The sequence below is a fragment of the Cydia amplana genome, chromosome 25 (genome assembly GCF_948474715.1).
Source record: "Cydia amplana chromosome 25, ilCydAmpl1.1, whole genome shotgun sequence".
In the NCBI taxonomy this organism is placed as follows: domain Eukaryota; kingdom Metazoa; phylum Arthropoda; class Insecta; order Lepidoptera; family Tortricidae; genus Cydia; species Cydia amplana.
Window position 1 is genome coordinate 4853688 of NC_086093.1, and position 16290 is coordinate 4869977.

Consider the following 16290-nt stretch of genomic DNA (forward strand, 5'->3'; position numbering starts at 1 on the left):
GAGCATAGTAGCGCTACCCCCTCTGTCACAAATATACGGTAGTTTTACTCCATTTTCGAGTCAAAGTGTCTTTGTGTGACGTCAGTGTCTTTGAACGGACCAATCACGGCACGGGACTCGCTCACCTCGTCCCCCGCACCCCAGTATTTTTTACAGCGTCGGTTTCATGAAATAATTGCTCTAAACTCCGTCTAGTCTAGAGGATTCCTAGTCTATGGGTTCGACTGACGGTCAGTCAAGTCACATACAAAATAAACTAACTTATGTATACTTAATTTATCACACTGATTGGACGCGAGTTCTTAAAGTTACGCTGTTTACATTACTCCTATATTTTAATGTAAATCCTCGTAAGGCCCAATATGCTTTACGATGAACACTGCTTCTATGGAATTAGAACCTTTTATAAACCAAATAAAGTCGAATTTCATTTGTTTCATTATTCGTCCACCTGAATTAACTATGTTGTCACTTGAGATCATTAACAAAAAAATATATCCGTAACTAGTACAGTCGCCATCAGTTATATCAGAGCGGCCGAAGTGCTCTAAAATATCTGAACACACACTTTAGCGCCTTGATAATAGAGGTGTGGGGGCTATTCATAAATTTTAGGCGGGGTCAAAAATCGACAAAAATAGATAACGTAATTTATGAACAGCCCCTGTGTTCACATATTTGTGAGCACCTCGGCCGCTCCGATATATCTGATGTCGACTGTACATAAGGTCAGTATATTGAAGAGGCAGCCCACAGCTGATCGCGGTTCAATCCATACATATTCGTAAAACGTGTCTTTTTTCTTCAAGTTTCCGGAAATTTCGGAGAACTTTCCCAACATTCAGGAAACGTTCCGCAACTCGTACATTCGTCCAGGCCACCAGACTCCTCACACGTTCAGATACTGTGCAAAGTTAGTGTGGTGTTCACTCCCGCAGCAGGCCCCTGGCCTTGGCGGTGAGCTTGCGCACGCGGCCTCGCGACGATATGGACACCGCGGGGGCCTCCGACCGAGAGCTTGATGCTGTAAGTAAAGAACACACTGTACCAGGCGTGTCTCACTCCGCGATTTCGTCGCTTTGCTACAGGTAGCTAAAAGTACATCCGTTCCGCCCCAATTTTGGGGAAAACCATAAGCCGCGCGTGGCGCTGTCGCCACCTAGCAAAGTGCCGTGGCAAAATGCCGGGCAAAAGTAAAATAATATGATTCTTCCCGCAGTGCCGGCCTCGTGTCACAAGCGCATAGACTAGGAATCCTCTAGACGCAGTTTAGAGCAATTATTTCGTGAAACCGATGCTGCCAAAAATACTGGGGTGCGGGGGACGAGGTGAGCGAGTCCCGTGCCGTGATTGGTCCGTTCAAAGACACGGACGTCACACAAAGACACTTTGACTCGAAAATGGAGTAAAACTACTATGCTCAGTCTGGAGGATGTCTTGTCTGTGCACAAGTGTCGTGTGCCAGGCTGTTAAATTAATTAAATTAAAATTCATTTATTTCAAGTAGCGGTGACTCATATGTACAAAATTCAAATATTATCATTAAACAAACAAACACAAACATTTATATTTAAAACATATAACATTAAAATATAAAAAAATATTACAGCAACCGTGGTAGGCACATTGACACCCATCATCTACTTCTCAATGTGTCTACCACAGTGCTGCCGGGCGTATGCAGTCCGCAGCAAAATGTGATATGCGGACAAAGCTTGTCCGCAATCATTCCCAGGACGCTGTTGGAGCTGGCGCGCACACGTCGCACCAGGGACGCGGCACGTGGTGTGGTGTGGTGGTACGTACCGTGGCCGTTGTGGTGGTCGTGGGGCTGGCTGGTCGAGTTGACGTAGTCGTGGTCGGCGATGGCGGGCGCGCTCGCGCCGGCCGAGCGCCGCAGCAGCAGGGCCCCGGCCTCCATAGCGGCCTCTGTGGCTGCACTCTGAAATTACACTTATAGGTTATGACACGTCGCTAATAACCATAGCTGGTCAAGCAGATCTTGTCAGTAGAAAAAGGTGGCAAATCTGAAAAATGTAGGCGCGGAGGGATAACGTCCCATAGAAAATTTGAATATCGCGCCTTTTTTTACTGACAAGATTTGCTTGACCAGCTTTAGAATAGAATGCACGGGAAGAACCTAAAGTTTTTTAACAAATAATCCTAAGACTAGAAGCAAAACTATACGTTTTTATACTTCGACTTTACTTGGCCTAGTCGGTAGCACAGAATAATAGTATTATCATACAGAACGGACACGCACCGCCCCGCCCCGACTCGGATTACCTCGCCCCGCGACAGGCCGCGACATGAATGTGTGCCTAAGTCGCTCTACTGAGAGCATGCCAGAAGTCCGTCAGATACATAATGACGCGTGTACAGACGTGCCGCGCACACATATAAACGCAAATCATTGTTGATGTATGGCGTGTCCGCCCTGTCTCGGTAGTGACCCTGTCTTCAAAGGCAGCCAATAGTCCTGGGTTCGAATCCCGGTGAGTGCTTTACCTGTGCCGCGTGGTGCCTCCTCCGCTGATGGTGCGGCGTGGCGCGCGAATGATGCGGCGCGCGTTTACTGATAGCGGCTGCCGAGTCTTCCTCGCTGTCTTCGTTATATATCGCCGGCCTGCGAATTCGTAGCTTCACGCCGCCTCTCTAGAAAACGTTAATTAATTTTATTGTTTGTCAGAAAGATTAACTTTTCGACGCCGTGTCAAACACAAAAGCTGTCTCTCAGACGCCACGTCACCGAAGTGTCAAAACTGAAATTGAACTTTATGCATATGCACCTAGGTCTATGTTGCTCTGTGGTCTATGACCGATTAATACGTTTTTGGCATTGGACCTGCGGTACGTATATATCGGTCATTGGCGTCCAAAAGGTTAATCAAGCAAATATATAGTTTTGTTTAGTTGTTAGTGTAGTCCATTGTAGTGTATTGGGCCAGCGTGGGGAATATAGCCAAAACCCTCTCGCGGAAGACCAGCGCTATAGCATATGTATTATGAGCATATGCTGAGTGGTGTTCATTTGTAGCCTCTATAGCATCATCGATACTGTAATTATTGCATGTTAGTTACAGCTACAAGTTTAACTGTTTAGTGTATAAGACCTTCTTTTTAGGGTTCCGTACCCAAAGGGTAAAAACGGGACCCTATTACTAAGACTCCGCTGTCCGTCTGTCCGTCCGTCCGTCTGTCACCAGGCTGTATCTCATGAACCGCGATAGCTAGACAGTTGAAATTTTCACAAATGATGTATCTCTGTTGCCGCTATAACAAATACAAAAAAAAAAAAAAAATATTCAAGGGGGGCTCCCATATACCAAACACGATTTTTTTGCTCTATTTTTTGTGGATGGTGCGGAACCCTCCGTGCGCGAGTCCGACTCGCACTTAGCCGGTTTTTTTATATTTTATTCTATTATTCTCGTGCTTGAGAGGAGGCCTGTGCCCAGCAGTGGGACGTATATAGGCTGAATTATTATTATTATGTACATAGTTTTACTGGAAGAACTCACCCGACTGTGCGAAGGCCTCGATCTACTCGTGCCCGAGTGTTCTCCTTGTGACGCGTCGTTTTCTTGTCTTTCTCTGTAACAAAACCATTTACTGCATTTTTAGACCTCCGCACAACTGTTCTCGAAGCTCGTATGAGATAACTTCGGTCTTGCAAATCGGTTAAATGAGTTTTTCTCACAGACCGTTTGATGTAGGTACCTAAAATTTCGCACAGCTATAGCAAGTACCATCACTAACACTATGAATAAGTCAAAACCGCTTATTTCTGATTTTAGGGGGTTGAGAGGGGTAGGGTGAATATTATTTTATACCACAACGTTGACAAACAAGCAAGCGGACCGCCTGATCTTTACAGCCACCGCAGTCTATGGTCGTCCATAGACTGCGGTGGTTGCGTTTTGGTAAGAAAACTGATGTATGGAGTTAGAACTATTTCCTCTCTTTGGTAACACTGGAAACCTTACACACCATCAAGAAAGGAACACAACGCTACATACCTACCTAACTATCATGGTTGTGATAATAAAGTGTCCTTTTCATTTTCGACATTTTGGTCTGATTGTATTGAAAAGTTACCAAAGTTAATACAGGCGTATTATTGAAGTGGTTCGTTTTCACTACAACAACGAGTGGTTAAACTTAGTTAAGCTCATAGCAAAGCTTGGAAATCGGCATTTTTGGTTTGGTTGCGTCAATATCCTGTATAGTTGAAGTATTTTATGGTATGGTGATGTATTGCTGGTGGTGATGTTATGCTGAGTTAGGTCCATTTCGTGATGCACACTTATTGTTCTCTTCTGTTCTTGCTGTTGTTGTTTGTACATGTCCGTACATGTTTGTGATCGTCACGAATAAAAAATCTTTTAACTTTATCTTTTTATTGGGTTACCTGTATCGCTGAAGCGGTTCGTCGTCGCTAGAGCAGCGCGGGTGGTACGAGTGGTCGGACTCGTAGCGACGCTGCCCGTCTCTCTCTGGCGAATGCTCGGAATTGGATGAGCTGGACTGCGAAGAACCGTCTGTGAACCTCTCTCGTGTCCTGTAATAGTATGTGAAGTATTATGTATAGGGACCGTATTTAATTATTTGCTATTTTATTTATTTACTAGCGACCCGCCCCGGTTTCGCACGGGTTAACAAATTATACATAAACCTTCCTTTTGAATCACTCTATCTATTAAAAAAACCGCATCATAATCCGTTGCGTAGTTTTAAAGATCTAAGCATACATAGGGACAGACTGCGGGAAGCGACTTTGTTTTATACTATGTATGTAGTGATTACATACACACAACACAACCATCGTTACAGGCCAGGTATCCTAATTCGACAGTATGGAATTTGACACACAAGAGAAAAAGATTTTTATTTTTATTTGTAACATGACTGCCTCGAAGGCGTCCTTTATTTCTTTATTTTCACGCATATCTATTTATTGTCAATTCGGTCAGCTATTTCTTGGTAAAAATATTTTACTCGGGTGAAGTTGGGCACTGACGGTGAAGTTAGGTTTGGGCGTCCGCTCGTGTGAGCCCGCTTACTCTCATATCTCCATTCAAGACATCGAGCCATAGCTTTTTTTGTCTGCCGTGGGGCCGAGGCCGCCAAGGCCATTTCCGTCAGTAGAAAAAGGTGGCAAATTTAAAAAAACCGGCCAAGTGCGAGAGTCGGACTCGCGCACGGAGGGTTCCGCACCATCAACAAAAAACAAGCAAAAAAGCGGTCACCCATCCAAGTACTGACCCCGCCCGACGTTGCTTAACTTCGGTCAAAAATCACGTTTGTTGTATGGGAGCCCCACTTAAATCTTTATTTTATTCTGTTTTTAGTATTTGTTTTTATAGCGGCAACAGAATTACATCATCTGTGAAAATGTCAACTGTCTAGCTATCGCGGTTCGTGAGATACAGCCTGGTGACAGACGGACGGACAGCGGAGTCTTAGTAATAGGGTCCCGTTTTTACCCTTTGGGTACGGAACCCTAAAAATGGGCGCGTAGGGTTGTCTTTCCATAGAAAATTAGAAATTCCCGCCTTTTTCTAGTGACTGCGTGCGTTTGGCAGAGTATTAGCACAGGGCGGACACGCCATACATCAAAAATGATTTGCGTTTATATGTGTGCGCGGCACGTCTGTACACGCGCCATTGTGTTTCTGACGGAATCCTGACATGTTCCCAGTAGAGCGACTTACGCACACATTCAAGTCGCGGCCTGTCGCGGGCTAGGTAATCCGAATCGGGGCGGGGCGGTGCGTGTCCGTTCTGTATGGTAATACTATTACTTATTCTGTGGTATTAGTGTACATACCGCTTGGGCAGCTTGTTCCGGTGGCGGTGGCGGTGGCGGTGCGGGTGCGGGGCGCGGCGCGGCGGGGAGGGCGCGCTGTCGGAGCCCCGCGCTCGCTTGCGCCGCGCGTGCGGACGGAACTGGGGGGTCAGACAATACCACTCAATATTTTCCTAAGGCTCACGGTATAAAATGAACTGTCAAGATATTTCGCAGACGCCCCAGAGCAACGATGCCGCAGTACCGGTCGTGACATGCGATTTCTGAGCACGTGTGATTAGATAAAGCGGTGTATATAACTGTAACTATACATAATTAAGCATTCATCATTGGCGTTCGAGTCTATTACAGACTATACGAACAGTGTCAGGTAGGGCGACAGCGTTTTTCGTGGCTATGTAAGCCAATACGGGAGCGGCAAATACGACCACAGCAATTAAGCATTATAACACTCGAAATTCATCATTATACCCCAATCAGCGGCGGCTGGTAGCTATGTATTATGGGTTTTCACTCACAATAAAAAACAAAAACTAAACCTACACATTCAATTAACCGTCGCAAAGTACCTAGATGTCGGTTTCCGTCCACCCGGTCATTGAACTCTCTCATAGATTTTCGGTATTACGAATATCTTGACGACCGATAGACGCCAACTGCAGTTCATTTTACAAATGGATGTAATGTTTTTATTTAAATTTTATGGAAAGATATACTAAATTGTTAACACACCTACTTACTTATTTCGCTCCAAACAAACTCACCGCACGTCGCCCGCGCCCGAGCCAAACACAAAAGATATACTTTAAGACCTTTAAGTAACACGAAAAATAAAATAAGCTAGTTACTTTTATCACATTCACACAACACAACCACGGTGTTTTTGCATATTGATCTGAATAGTAAATATATAAGTTTTTGTTTTTGACTAACATTGTTACGAAAGTTCAAGGTCGTCCATAATTGAACTCGAGTCAATTTTGTAAACTTTTTCACATTCTCACGTTAAATTCATTAATTTTTAAACACCTCACAACAAACAAATTATGTGCTTTCGCTGTTTAAACTCTTGTTTCATTATTTATAATGAAAAAAAAGCCAAAATTGACTAAGGTCTGTTTAGAAGCAAGTGACAACAACAACATGAACATGGCGCGCGGGATGCGCGCGCAAGGTCAACCGGGCTCGGAGCGCCGCACCGATTTTGCCTGTTCCCTCATAGAAAATGTTCTGTTTCACCTGCGGACCTGTGTCGAAACTTCTCTTTCGCTCTTATTGAATTTCCTATTGATCGAATGTACTAAATCTTTTTCCATAGGAGCGCAATCCAAAGCGCTCCGCTTCGCACGTTACCTTTGATTTCTATGAAATTACGCCGAGTAGGTAGTGGTGAGCTGTCTATAAACTTATAATGAATAAAGGTTATTATTTAATTGGTATTGAGTTTTTTACGATAGATCTTAAATAGTAATATATTAAATAGGTGGTATAATTACATTTTGATTATTTATGGGAGTGCACCGCACAAGCGCTCCTTAAGGCCAGCCGCGCCTGACCCCAATTGGTAGAGAATGCCATTTGGCATAAAGTTCGCCAATTGTACATTGTAGTATATATTTTGTGCAATAAAGTTTAAATAAATAAATTATGCTGATGTCACATAATAACTAATATCGTGGAGACCGAGCTTTGCTCGGAATACATAGAAACTCAAAAATGCGCGTTTTCCCAGAGATAAGACCTAGGTAGATCGATTTTTCGCCCCCCAAAATCCCCATATAACAAATTTCATCGTAACCGTTAGAGCCGATTCCGAGATCCCCGAAATATATATATATATATGTATAAATAAATATACAAGAATAGCTCATTTAAAGGTATTAGATAGATAGATAATTTGTCTAAAATATTAATAATCAGTAATCAGAGCTCACCTCTGGACTCGGTTCATGTGCGGGTGAATCGTCGTCGTAAGTTAACGACGCGTCGTCGGCCGGTATCGACAACTGTTCCACTTCTATCTGCTCCGTGGACGATGATAAACCGTTAGAGGATGGTAAGTATAAAGTGTTGATAATGACAGCTCACCTCTGGACTAGGTTCTGTGCGGGTGAATCGTCGTCGTAAGTTAACGACGCGTCGTCGGCCGGTATCGACAACTGTTCCACTTCTATCTGCTCCGTGGACGATGATAAACCGTTAGAGGATGGTAAGTATAAAGTGTTGATAATGACAGCTCACCTCTGGACTAGGTTCTGTGCGGGTGAATCGTCGTCGTAAGTTAACGACGCGTCGTCGGCCGGTATCGACAACTGTTCCACTTCTATCTGCTCCGTGGACGATGATAAACCGTTAGAGGATGGTAAGTATAAAGTGTTGATAATGACAGCTCACCTCTGGACTAGGTTCTGTGCGGGTGAATCGTCGTCGTAAGTTAACGACGCGTCGTCGGCCGGTATCGACAACTGTTCCACTTCTATCTGCTCCGTGGACGATGATAAACCGTTAGAGGATGGTAAGTATAAAGTATAGATAATGACAGCTCACCTCTGGACTAGGTTCATGTGCGGGTGAATCGTCGTCGTAAGTTAACGACGCGTCGTCCGCCGGTATCGACAACTGTTCCACTTCTATCTGCTCCGTGGACGATGATAAACCATTAGGGGATGGTAAATATAAAGTACTGATAATGACAGCTCACCTCTGGACTAGGTTCATGTGCGGGTGAATCGTCGTCGTAAGTTAACGACGCGTCGTCGGCCGGTATCGACAACTGTTCCACTTCTATCTGCTCCGTGGACGATGATGATAATCCATTGGGAGACGGTATGTAGGTGTCTGCAAACAATACGTACATTTAGCGAGAAAATAACACAATCACTACATAGTATAAAACAAAGTCGCTTCCCACTGTCTCCCTATGCATGCTTAGATCTTTAAAACTACGCAACGGATTTTGATGCCATTTTTATTATAGATAAGAGTGATTAAATATGAATGTTTATGTATAATTAGTTAACCCGTGCGAAGTCGGGGCGGGTTGCTAGTATAACAATAAATAAGGTGTCGTACCTCTCTCATACGCGGGCCCGGGCTCCGGTGACGCGGTCGGCACGTGACCGTTCGCTATCTTTGTCTTTTTGCCCACTCCTTTACCTACAAAAATACATTAACATAGTCACATAAATAAAATTTCATTATATTATATTGGTTGTTGTATTTATAATTGTTGCTATATTTATGATTCTAGTGTCATACAGAAATATAGTACCTAAGCATAGAGTGCTCACTCCATACATAATTTTGGTACCAAAACGCCTATTATTTTCGTAGTCAAAATCTAGCATATAGCGGAATTATCAGACCCGCTACTTGATACTAGATGTCTCGAGTGTCGCGAGTGTCGCGACTCGCGAAAATTGTATTGAACAACAATTTATAACTAATATTACAAGTAGAAGGGGTAAACAATAGAGTTCCGGCTAATCCGGTTACATTATTATAGGTAGCTGAAAATTGTTGAGCATTAGACTTTTCGGTCGTAGCATCTATTGTCAAGTAGCAGTACTGATAATTCCGCTACTCGACGCTAGATGTCGACTACCGTCACAGAATAAATAAGAACAGAAGACTCACTCTCTTACAAAACGCGTCTGTTACGATCAGCACAGATATGGCCGCTAGGTGGCGACAGCGCCACGCGCGGCTTATGGCTTTCCCGAAAATAGGGGCCGAACGAATGTACTTTTAGCTACCTGTAGCAAAGCGACGAAATCGCGGAGTGAGACACGCCTGCCACTATAGTTCGTTTTTTTAGCATTAGAAAGAACTTGAAAGAAGATAAGCGATTTTGACATGTCTTTTAATTGAAAAACACTTTTTAAAAATCAATAACTATTACTTATGAAAGCAGAAGACTAATAAAAGATCGTATTAGATTCATAATTGTTACATATTTGCCGTAACTTATTTTTAAAATGTGTTTTTCAATTAAAAGACACATCAAGATTGTTTACCTTATTTCTAATGCTAAAAAAACGAACTATAGTAGGAGGGGCCTGAGGTCTCGAGCCTTCAACTTTGCCCGTCATTATTACTCTTTCCAGGCTATCAGGAGAGCGACGTGAGAGGTGTCCGAAGTATGCAAGCATTCGGTCTTGGCATATCGTCGACAACCAGCATTTTATGCGTAGCTCCTCCAGTATGGAGTGATTGGTACGCATTGCTGTCCTATTCGATGCCAATGATTTATAACTCAAGATAGGTTATAGGCGTTCCAAAATTGAAGCGCTTAACTTGTGACAAATTGGACAAGTTGCCTTTAGACAAGCGAGAAATGCGCACGTGCTAACGAGCTCCCGCACACCGAAAGAGAAAGAGACGACCTTATGTTTAATAAGTTAATAACGAGTGTGACAAATATGGATGGAATGAGAACATTAATCAAAAATAACAGATTTTTTTCGTAGGCACAGAAATAAATATGGAAGTATTTTTTGTGCTCCTCAAGTATGAGTATAACGTATCTATGGTTATATGTTATATAATATCATTGCTCGATGCTAGATGTCGACTACTGCGTATAGTTTGTAGCTTTCTAGTAGAGCCCGAAGGCTTATCCTATTGTCTATTGTTCAGTAAAACCGCACGTGCTACTTACCTGCAAAAAAGGGTCCTAATTATTCTATTTGGCACCTGAGCGCGGGCTAGTCCAACGCTCAAAAAACCAGTGTAGGTGCGCTCTCCGATAACGCGCCTTTGTTACGCATCTCGATGACACATTTTAGACTGGTGCTGTAGCGTTCGACTCGCCGGCACTCAGTAACCGAAGTACCGATTTTTTATGCAGGTGGTTGTGGCACGTGGCACGAGCGGTTTTTCTTAACAATAGACAATAGGATTAGCCTTCGGGGTCTATTAGAAAGCTACAAACTATACCTACCTGGTTTCTATTAGCACGTCTTCCCATCTTGCCGTTTAATAGATACATTTTTTGGAAACAGACTCACTAAATTATTAATGTTTTTTTTTCTCATGGACGTTTAAGGCTCCGACACAGGCGCATTTTGAGGGCGGCGCGTGAGCGGGACGCGCCGTTTTTACATATAAAACGCTCACGCCCCGCCCGGAAAACGCGCCTGTGTGACGGAACCTTTAGGTAAATGCGCGTAGCACTGATTTTGTCGAAAGTAATGTGTTATACTGTGACCGGGCAGTATCTCACCTTTCCTGTGCGCCCGGAGTGGCACGTCGCTGTCCGAGGAGGCCGGGTGCTGCAGGCGCGCCTGCGCGAGCGCGGCGAGGGGCTCCGAGCCCGAGCTGCAGCTGTCCGACTGCAGCCCGGGGGACGCCGGCCCCGAGACCACGTCGCCGTTCATGCTCTCTGCAAACATTCAACCGTTTAGGCTGCTATTCTACCTGGCCAACTTCAAATAGTACATTACTGCAGAGGCCGTGAAGTAAGGGATTGCAGGACGAGATTGCGGTAGACGGATAAAGCGAGTCTTGCAATCCCTGTTCCGGCCAAGGATTGTATAGTGCTTTTCTCAAACATTGATCGCTTTCGATCCGCGATGTACTTAGTCACTAAATCGGCTGGAAAACTATCCAACCAGCGATATTTTTGGCTAAAGTTAATTGGAACGTAAGTCGCTCCGCATTCGGGCCGGGAACGTGCGTCATCGTGCCTGCCGCGGGGAGCGGGGTTCGGGCCCGGGAAGCGGGCAGCCTCGCGAGCAACGCAGGGTGCCGCACTTCAATAGAGCAGCGGACAATAATGTACGTTTCATACTAACTCCCTACATTACTTCTTGGCCTAGGTCAAGAAGTAATGTAAGGAGCCATAAATGAGCAACTTCATGTCTTCATTTCGTGACATTAACACATACATTTTGGAGTATGTTTGAGAAAATGTGCATTGCGTCTCACTCTCTCACTAATTAAAGTGTGAGGCGCATATACACATTGGACAGGAGGAATACCGACGCATTACAGCCACGCGTAGGTTTGCGTAGGTACTCGTAGTTCCCTTGCCACGCGTCGGTAAATATAATGAAACTATAGTTGAAATCTTCTCAGAAGGCCGTTTTCGGCTTAATCCTTAAATCTATTAAACAAAAAGCGTTTCTTTGATATAGCTACCCGATGATTCGAAATAGATCTGAACCGAGAAAAATTTGCAACGATTATGATAGCACACGCAGTGTTATTTTAAACGTCAAACTTCTATGAAATTGAGACGAATAAATAACACTTGCACTGCGTGTGCTATCAAAATCGTTGCAGACTTAGCGTAAGGCCTGAGTGGACGCTCGAAACGGAGCGTTCGGCGGGGCGTGCAGCGTGGCGTCGGGCTCCCAAGTGATTTGAGCAGCGTGCACTAAGGCCGCTCCTATACGCTTGCATTTGTGCATAACATGCACGCTGCACGCCCAACTCGAGCGTCCACTCAGGCCTTACACTTATCCTGGTCTAACTTTACCTGCGTGTGACTCGATGCGTTTGCGGCGAGCGCGGCGCGTCACGCGCGTGGCGGAGCCGGAAGCGGAGGCGGCGGCGGGCACGTGCGCCTCCCAAAGCGCCGCGAACAACGCGGACAACCGGACCGTCATCGAGTAGATCTGCACAAGTAATGGAACATAACAACAATATCTTTATCTTATATCTTAAGCGTTGTACAGTCTTTTCATTTTTGTAAAAGGTCCTGGCAGAATATCAGCGATGTGGCTTGCCGCATCACCATGCTGAGCCAGCGCCTATTCTCTGCCACGACACATGGTTTTGTATTTGTTTTATTTTCTTTTGCTTTAAGATATTGTAAACTAATTTTTATGTTAATTTTAAGCTGCATGTCTTCTTTCATCTATGTACCATGTATGTTGTGGAAACGAATAAAGTTTTTATCTATCTATCTGGGAGACCGGCTCGGAAAACATATAAAAACTCAAAACGTGCATTCTCCTAGGGATGATACCTAGCTGGATCGATTTTTAGACCCCGAAAACCCCCATTCCCCAGCCCCAAAATCGTAGCTAACGTCCCAAAGATATAACCTTAAGAACAAGATGATTTTTAAGAACATTTAAAAAGGTGGCTCTAGGTGTAAAAGATCTAGAAAAAATAATAAACCCACAGTACACAACAGGTACATATAAAAAGTTATATGGACGACTAATAAGAATATAGGTACCAACAGTACGCGGCAGAAGTAGCTAAGCGGGCGAGGTAATCAAAATTATCTGCACAAGCTCGTATTTTCATAACCTCGTAAGACCCACCATATAAAGTTTTCAGATTTTTAATTTCAACCTTATTCTATACGCAAATTAGAACGAATTTAGTTTGTTTTAAAAAGCAATGAAAGAAAAGAAATGCTTCTTTATTTGGTTCATGAAAGGTTCAATTAGATTGCACGAATATGTACATTGTAATGTTTTCTTTTTTTTTATCACAAAGTACACAACAATTTATAACAATTTATATTCCTCGCCAAACTGCGATTGCAGTTTGTTGGCGAGATCGCGTTCATTTTTAAGTTTTAAACATACATATTAAGGTATTGCCCAATGCACTATATACTAAACTTAAATACATACTATCCAAAAAGCGAACATGCATGGCGATTATGATGATGATGATGACAATGACATGTACATTAAGTTTCAGGAGTTTAACAATAAGATAGTGCTATGATATGGTGCATTTTGAATACCTCCCCCGCCTAGCTACTTCTCACTGCGAACTGTAAATGACCAATATCTTTTAATGTTCGCATTACCTGACTCGTGTCCTGGACGAGCAAGCGGAGCAACACACAAACACACATCAACGTGCAATATTTACACACACATCGACATATTACGGAAGGGTCTCTATTGTTTCCCAAATAGTTTTAAGCCATAATGTATTGTTTGGCCGCATTTTCGTTAGTCATAATTCATTTGGTTCAGAAACGCGTCACTTATCAGGATTGCCATAAAACAAACCTAACCTATCTATAGGATAATGTAACGAAAATCCTGAAATGTTAACAATATGACAAACAATACATTATGACCTAAAACTTTATGGGAAACAACGGGACCCCATTATGGAAGCATGCGGACATAGTAGGCATCTACGAATAACCAAATACGAATACCGTCAATTGACAATAACAGGGTTTCAAAAGATAATTATTAATAATAGTTATCTTGATAATTAACGCGATAATTATCGTGATTTTTATGCCTGTTAATTATCGATTTGATAATAACCTAATAAAATGTATAAATAAATAACAAAAAATGTTTAATTATTTTTTACTATCAAATAATTCAAAGAAAATAAATATTGCACCATCCATACTTGGGATAATTATCCGATATTAGTCGGATAATTATCGCGATAATTATCAAAGACTTTAATTATCTGGATAATTTCGAACCCTGGACAATGAGGTATTCTACCAGAATTCCTATATACGCGATTATGATACTAATGCGAATCGTACGTCATTTCGGTGCGTGAGGAAGTGCTATTATATAATGTCGGCGGCCGATCGTAAAATTAGGCGGAACGTAAAGTCCCTGTGTAACGTTTTGACGGTAGTCACATTAAACCAATAGATAGGTAGGAAAGTTAGTTAGGTTGCCTCAGATGCCCGAAGGGCAAACCGTCCAGAAATAGCTACGCTACACTACTGTAGTATATGTAGTTACTCACCCGACTGCGCTTGTTGGTGTTGTACAGCCTGCTGTTGTGGAACACGAGCGCGAGGTCGCGGTGCACTTGTGCCGGGCGGGAGTAGCGGCAGGCAGCTAGCTTTTGTGATATGGTGCCCAGGTCCATGGGGTTCTTCACTATGCTTAGGTAATCTGGAGTATTACAAGTATATGAGATGAAGTTATGTACCGAGTGAACATGAGCAGGTTCGATAATTTAATTTTCTCAAACATACTCCAAAATGTATGCGTAATGTCACGAAATGAAGACATGAAGTTGCTCATTTATGGCTAATTTACATTTTTATTTTCTTACAATGTTTGAGAAAAGCACTATTCAATCCTTGGCCGGAACAGGGATTGCAAGACTCGCTTTATCCGTCTACCGCAATCTCGTCCTGCAATCCCTTACTTTACGGCCTCTACAGTAATGTACTATTGTTTAACCCTTTAAGGACTCATGTAGACGGCACGCGAACTCGTATACGATTTTAGTTACATTGTGGACCATTGAGGTTACAACACTTCAGCCGACAGATCAAATGACGCAATGTAATGAAACTCGCATGCGAGTTCTCGCACCGTCTAAATGAGCCCTAAACGTCACGCTTATTGTATACGGCGCGTCTTCGGGAACCTTGTGGGAACGCACGCAGGTTGATATTGGGTTGTAGCCGCGTGTGTCATTTGACGTTTTTGGCGGTTAAGAGCCAACAGGAGTGGTCATTTCTCCATACAAACGTACTCGACTGTTTCCTCCGTGGGTTTTGAAGCTAGAGCAATGATTTTTTCAACACATTTTAATATTGTCAATATCTGTGTCGGACTGTTTTGCTTTTTTTTATTTTTTGTTTTTTAAGGCGCTAGAGCCTTTCAAAAATGGCCAAAATGGCCTAATTGACTATGCCGCAATGAGAGGCGTGGTATTCAAAACTGATATCAATTAGCCAAAAAAGCAAAACGGTCCGACACAGATAATTTCATAATCATTTAGATTTACAAATTTGGTTACGATTGGTTAAGTTTTGGAGGAGGAAACAGTCGAGTACGAAACCTCGTTTTTTGAGATTTTTACGCAGGATTTTTCGCCTTGTCCTTATCGCACTAGTTTTAGGAACCGCTCCCGTTAGCGAGACGGGTATATTTACCTAAAATATTTAAATCTCAGCTCCTGTTTCGTCTTAAAGGGGTGATGGCGGACTCAGAGGTCTACAGGGCAACTAGTACATGACATGACTCACCTGGGACTTGTTCTAGCGACACGGGCTCGCGGAAGGGCCCGGCGTCGCTGGAGCCCGTCAGCTCCTGCAGCACGCGGGTGCACGCCGCGCGCCACGAGGTGGAGCCGGCGCGGCCCCGGGCGCGACGAGACTGTACATGTACAGAGCAACTAGTACATGACTCACCTGGGACTTGTTCTAGCGACACGGGCTCGCGGAAGGGCCCGGCGTCGCTGGAGCCCGTCAGCTCCTGCAGCACGCGGGTGCACGCCGCGCGCCACGAGGTGGAGCCGGCGCGGCCCCGGGCGCGACGAGACTGTACATGTACAGAGCAACTAGTACATGACTCACCTGGGACTTGTTCTAGCGACACGGGCTCGCGGAAGGGCCCGGCGTCGCTGGAGCCCGTCAGCTCCTGCAGCACGCGGGTGCACGCCGCGCGCCACGAGGTGGAGCCGGCGCGGCCCCGGGCGCGACGAGACTGTACATGTACAGAGCAACTAGTACATGACTCACCTGGGACTTGTTCTAGCGACACGGGCTCGCGGAAGGGCCCGGC

At 44.0% G+C, this 16290-nt stretch overlaps 1 protein-coding gene and 1 long non-coding RNA gene across 2 annotated transcripts in view; both read right to left on the bottom strand.

Annotated features, from left to right (window-relative positions):
- Window positions 1-911: 911 nt before the first annotated feature.
- The window catches only part of LOC134659901 (uncharacterized), a 54462-nt gene continuing 39083 nt past the window's right edge, over window positions 912-16290 (bottom strand). The window contains exons 31-43 of the mRNA XM_063515607.1: window positions 14513-14664; window positions 12291-12429; window positions 11034-11192; window positions 8882-8965; window positions 8511-8647; window positions 8350-8443; window positions 7744-7892; window positions 5831-5949; window positions 4412-4561; window positions 3522-3594; window positions 2509-2655; window positions 1807-1942; window positions 912-1024 (exon numbers count right to left, since the gene is read on the bottom strand). Coding sequence (XP_063371677.1) covers window positions 927-1024; window positions 1807-1942; window positions 2509-2655; window positions 3522-3594; window positions 4412-4561; window positions 5831-5949; window positions 7744-7892; window positions 8350-8443; window positions 8511-8647; window positions 8882-8965; window positions 11034-11192; window positions 12291-12429; window positions 14513-14664 — 1637 coding nt within the window. The 3' untranslated portion in view covers window positions 912-926. The remainder of the gene's footprint in view (window positions 1025-1806; window positions 1943-2508; window positions 2656-3521; window positions 3595-4411; window positions 4562-5830; window positions 5950-7743; window positions 7893-8349; window positions 8444-8510; window positions 8648-8881; window positions 8966-11033; window positions 11193-12290; window positions 12430-14512; window positions 14665-16290) is intronic.
- LOC134659769 (uncharacterized) lies at window positions 8511-11131 on the bottom strand. Its single transcript, XR_010097831.1, has 3 exons — window positions 11034-11131; window positions 8882-8965; window positions 8511-8647 (listed from the first exon to the last, which is right to left on the bottom strand). It is a non-coding gene; the product is annotated as an uncharacterized LOC134659769 (long non-coding RNA).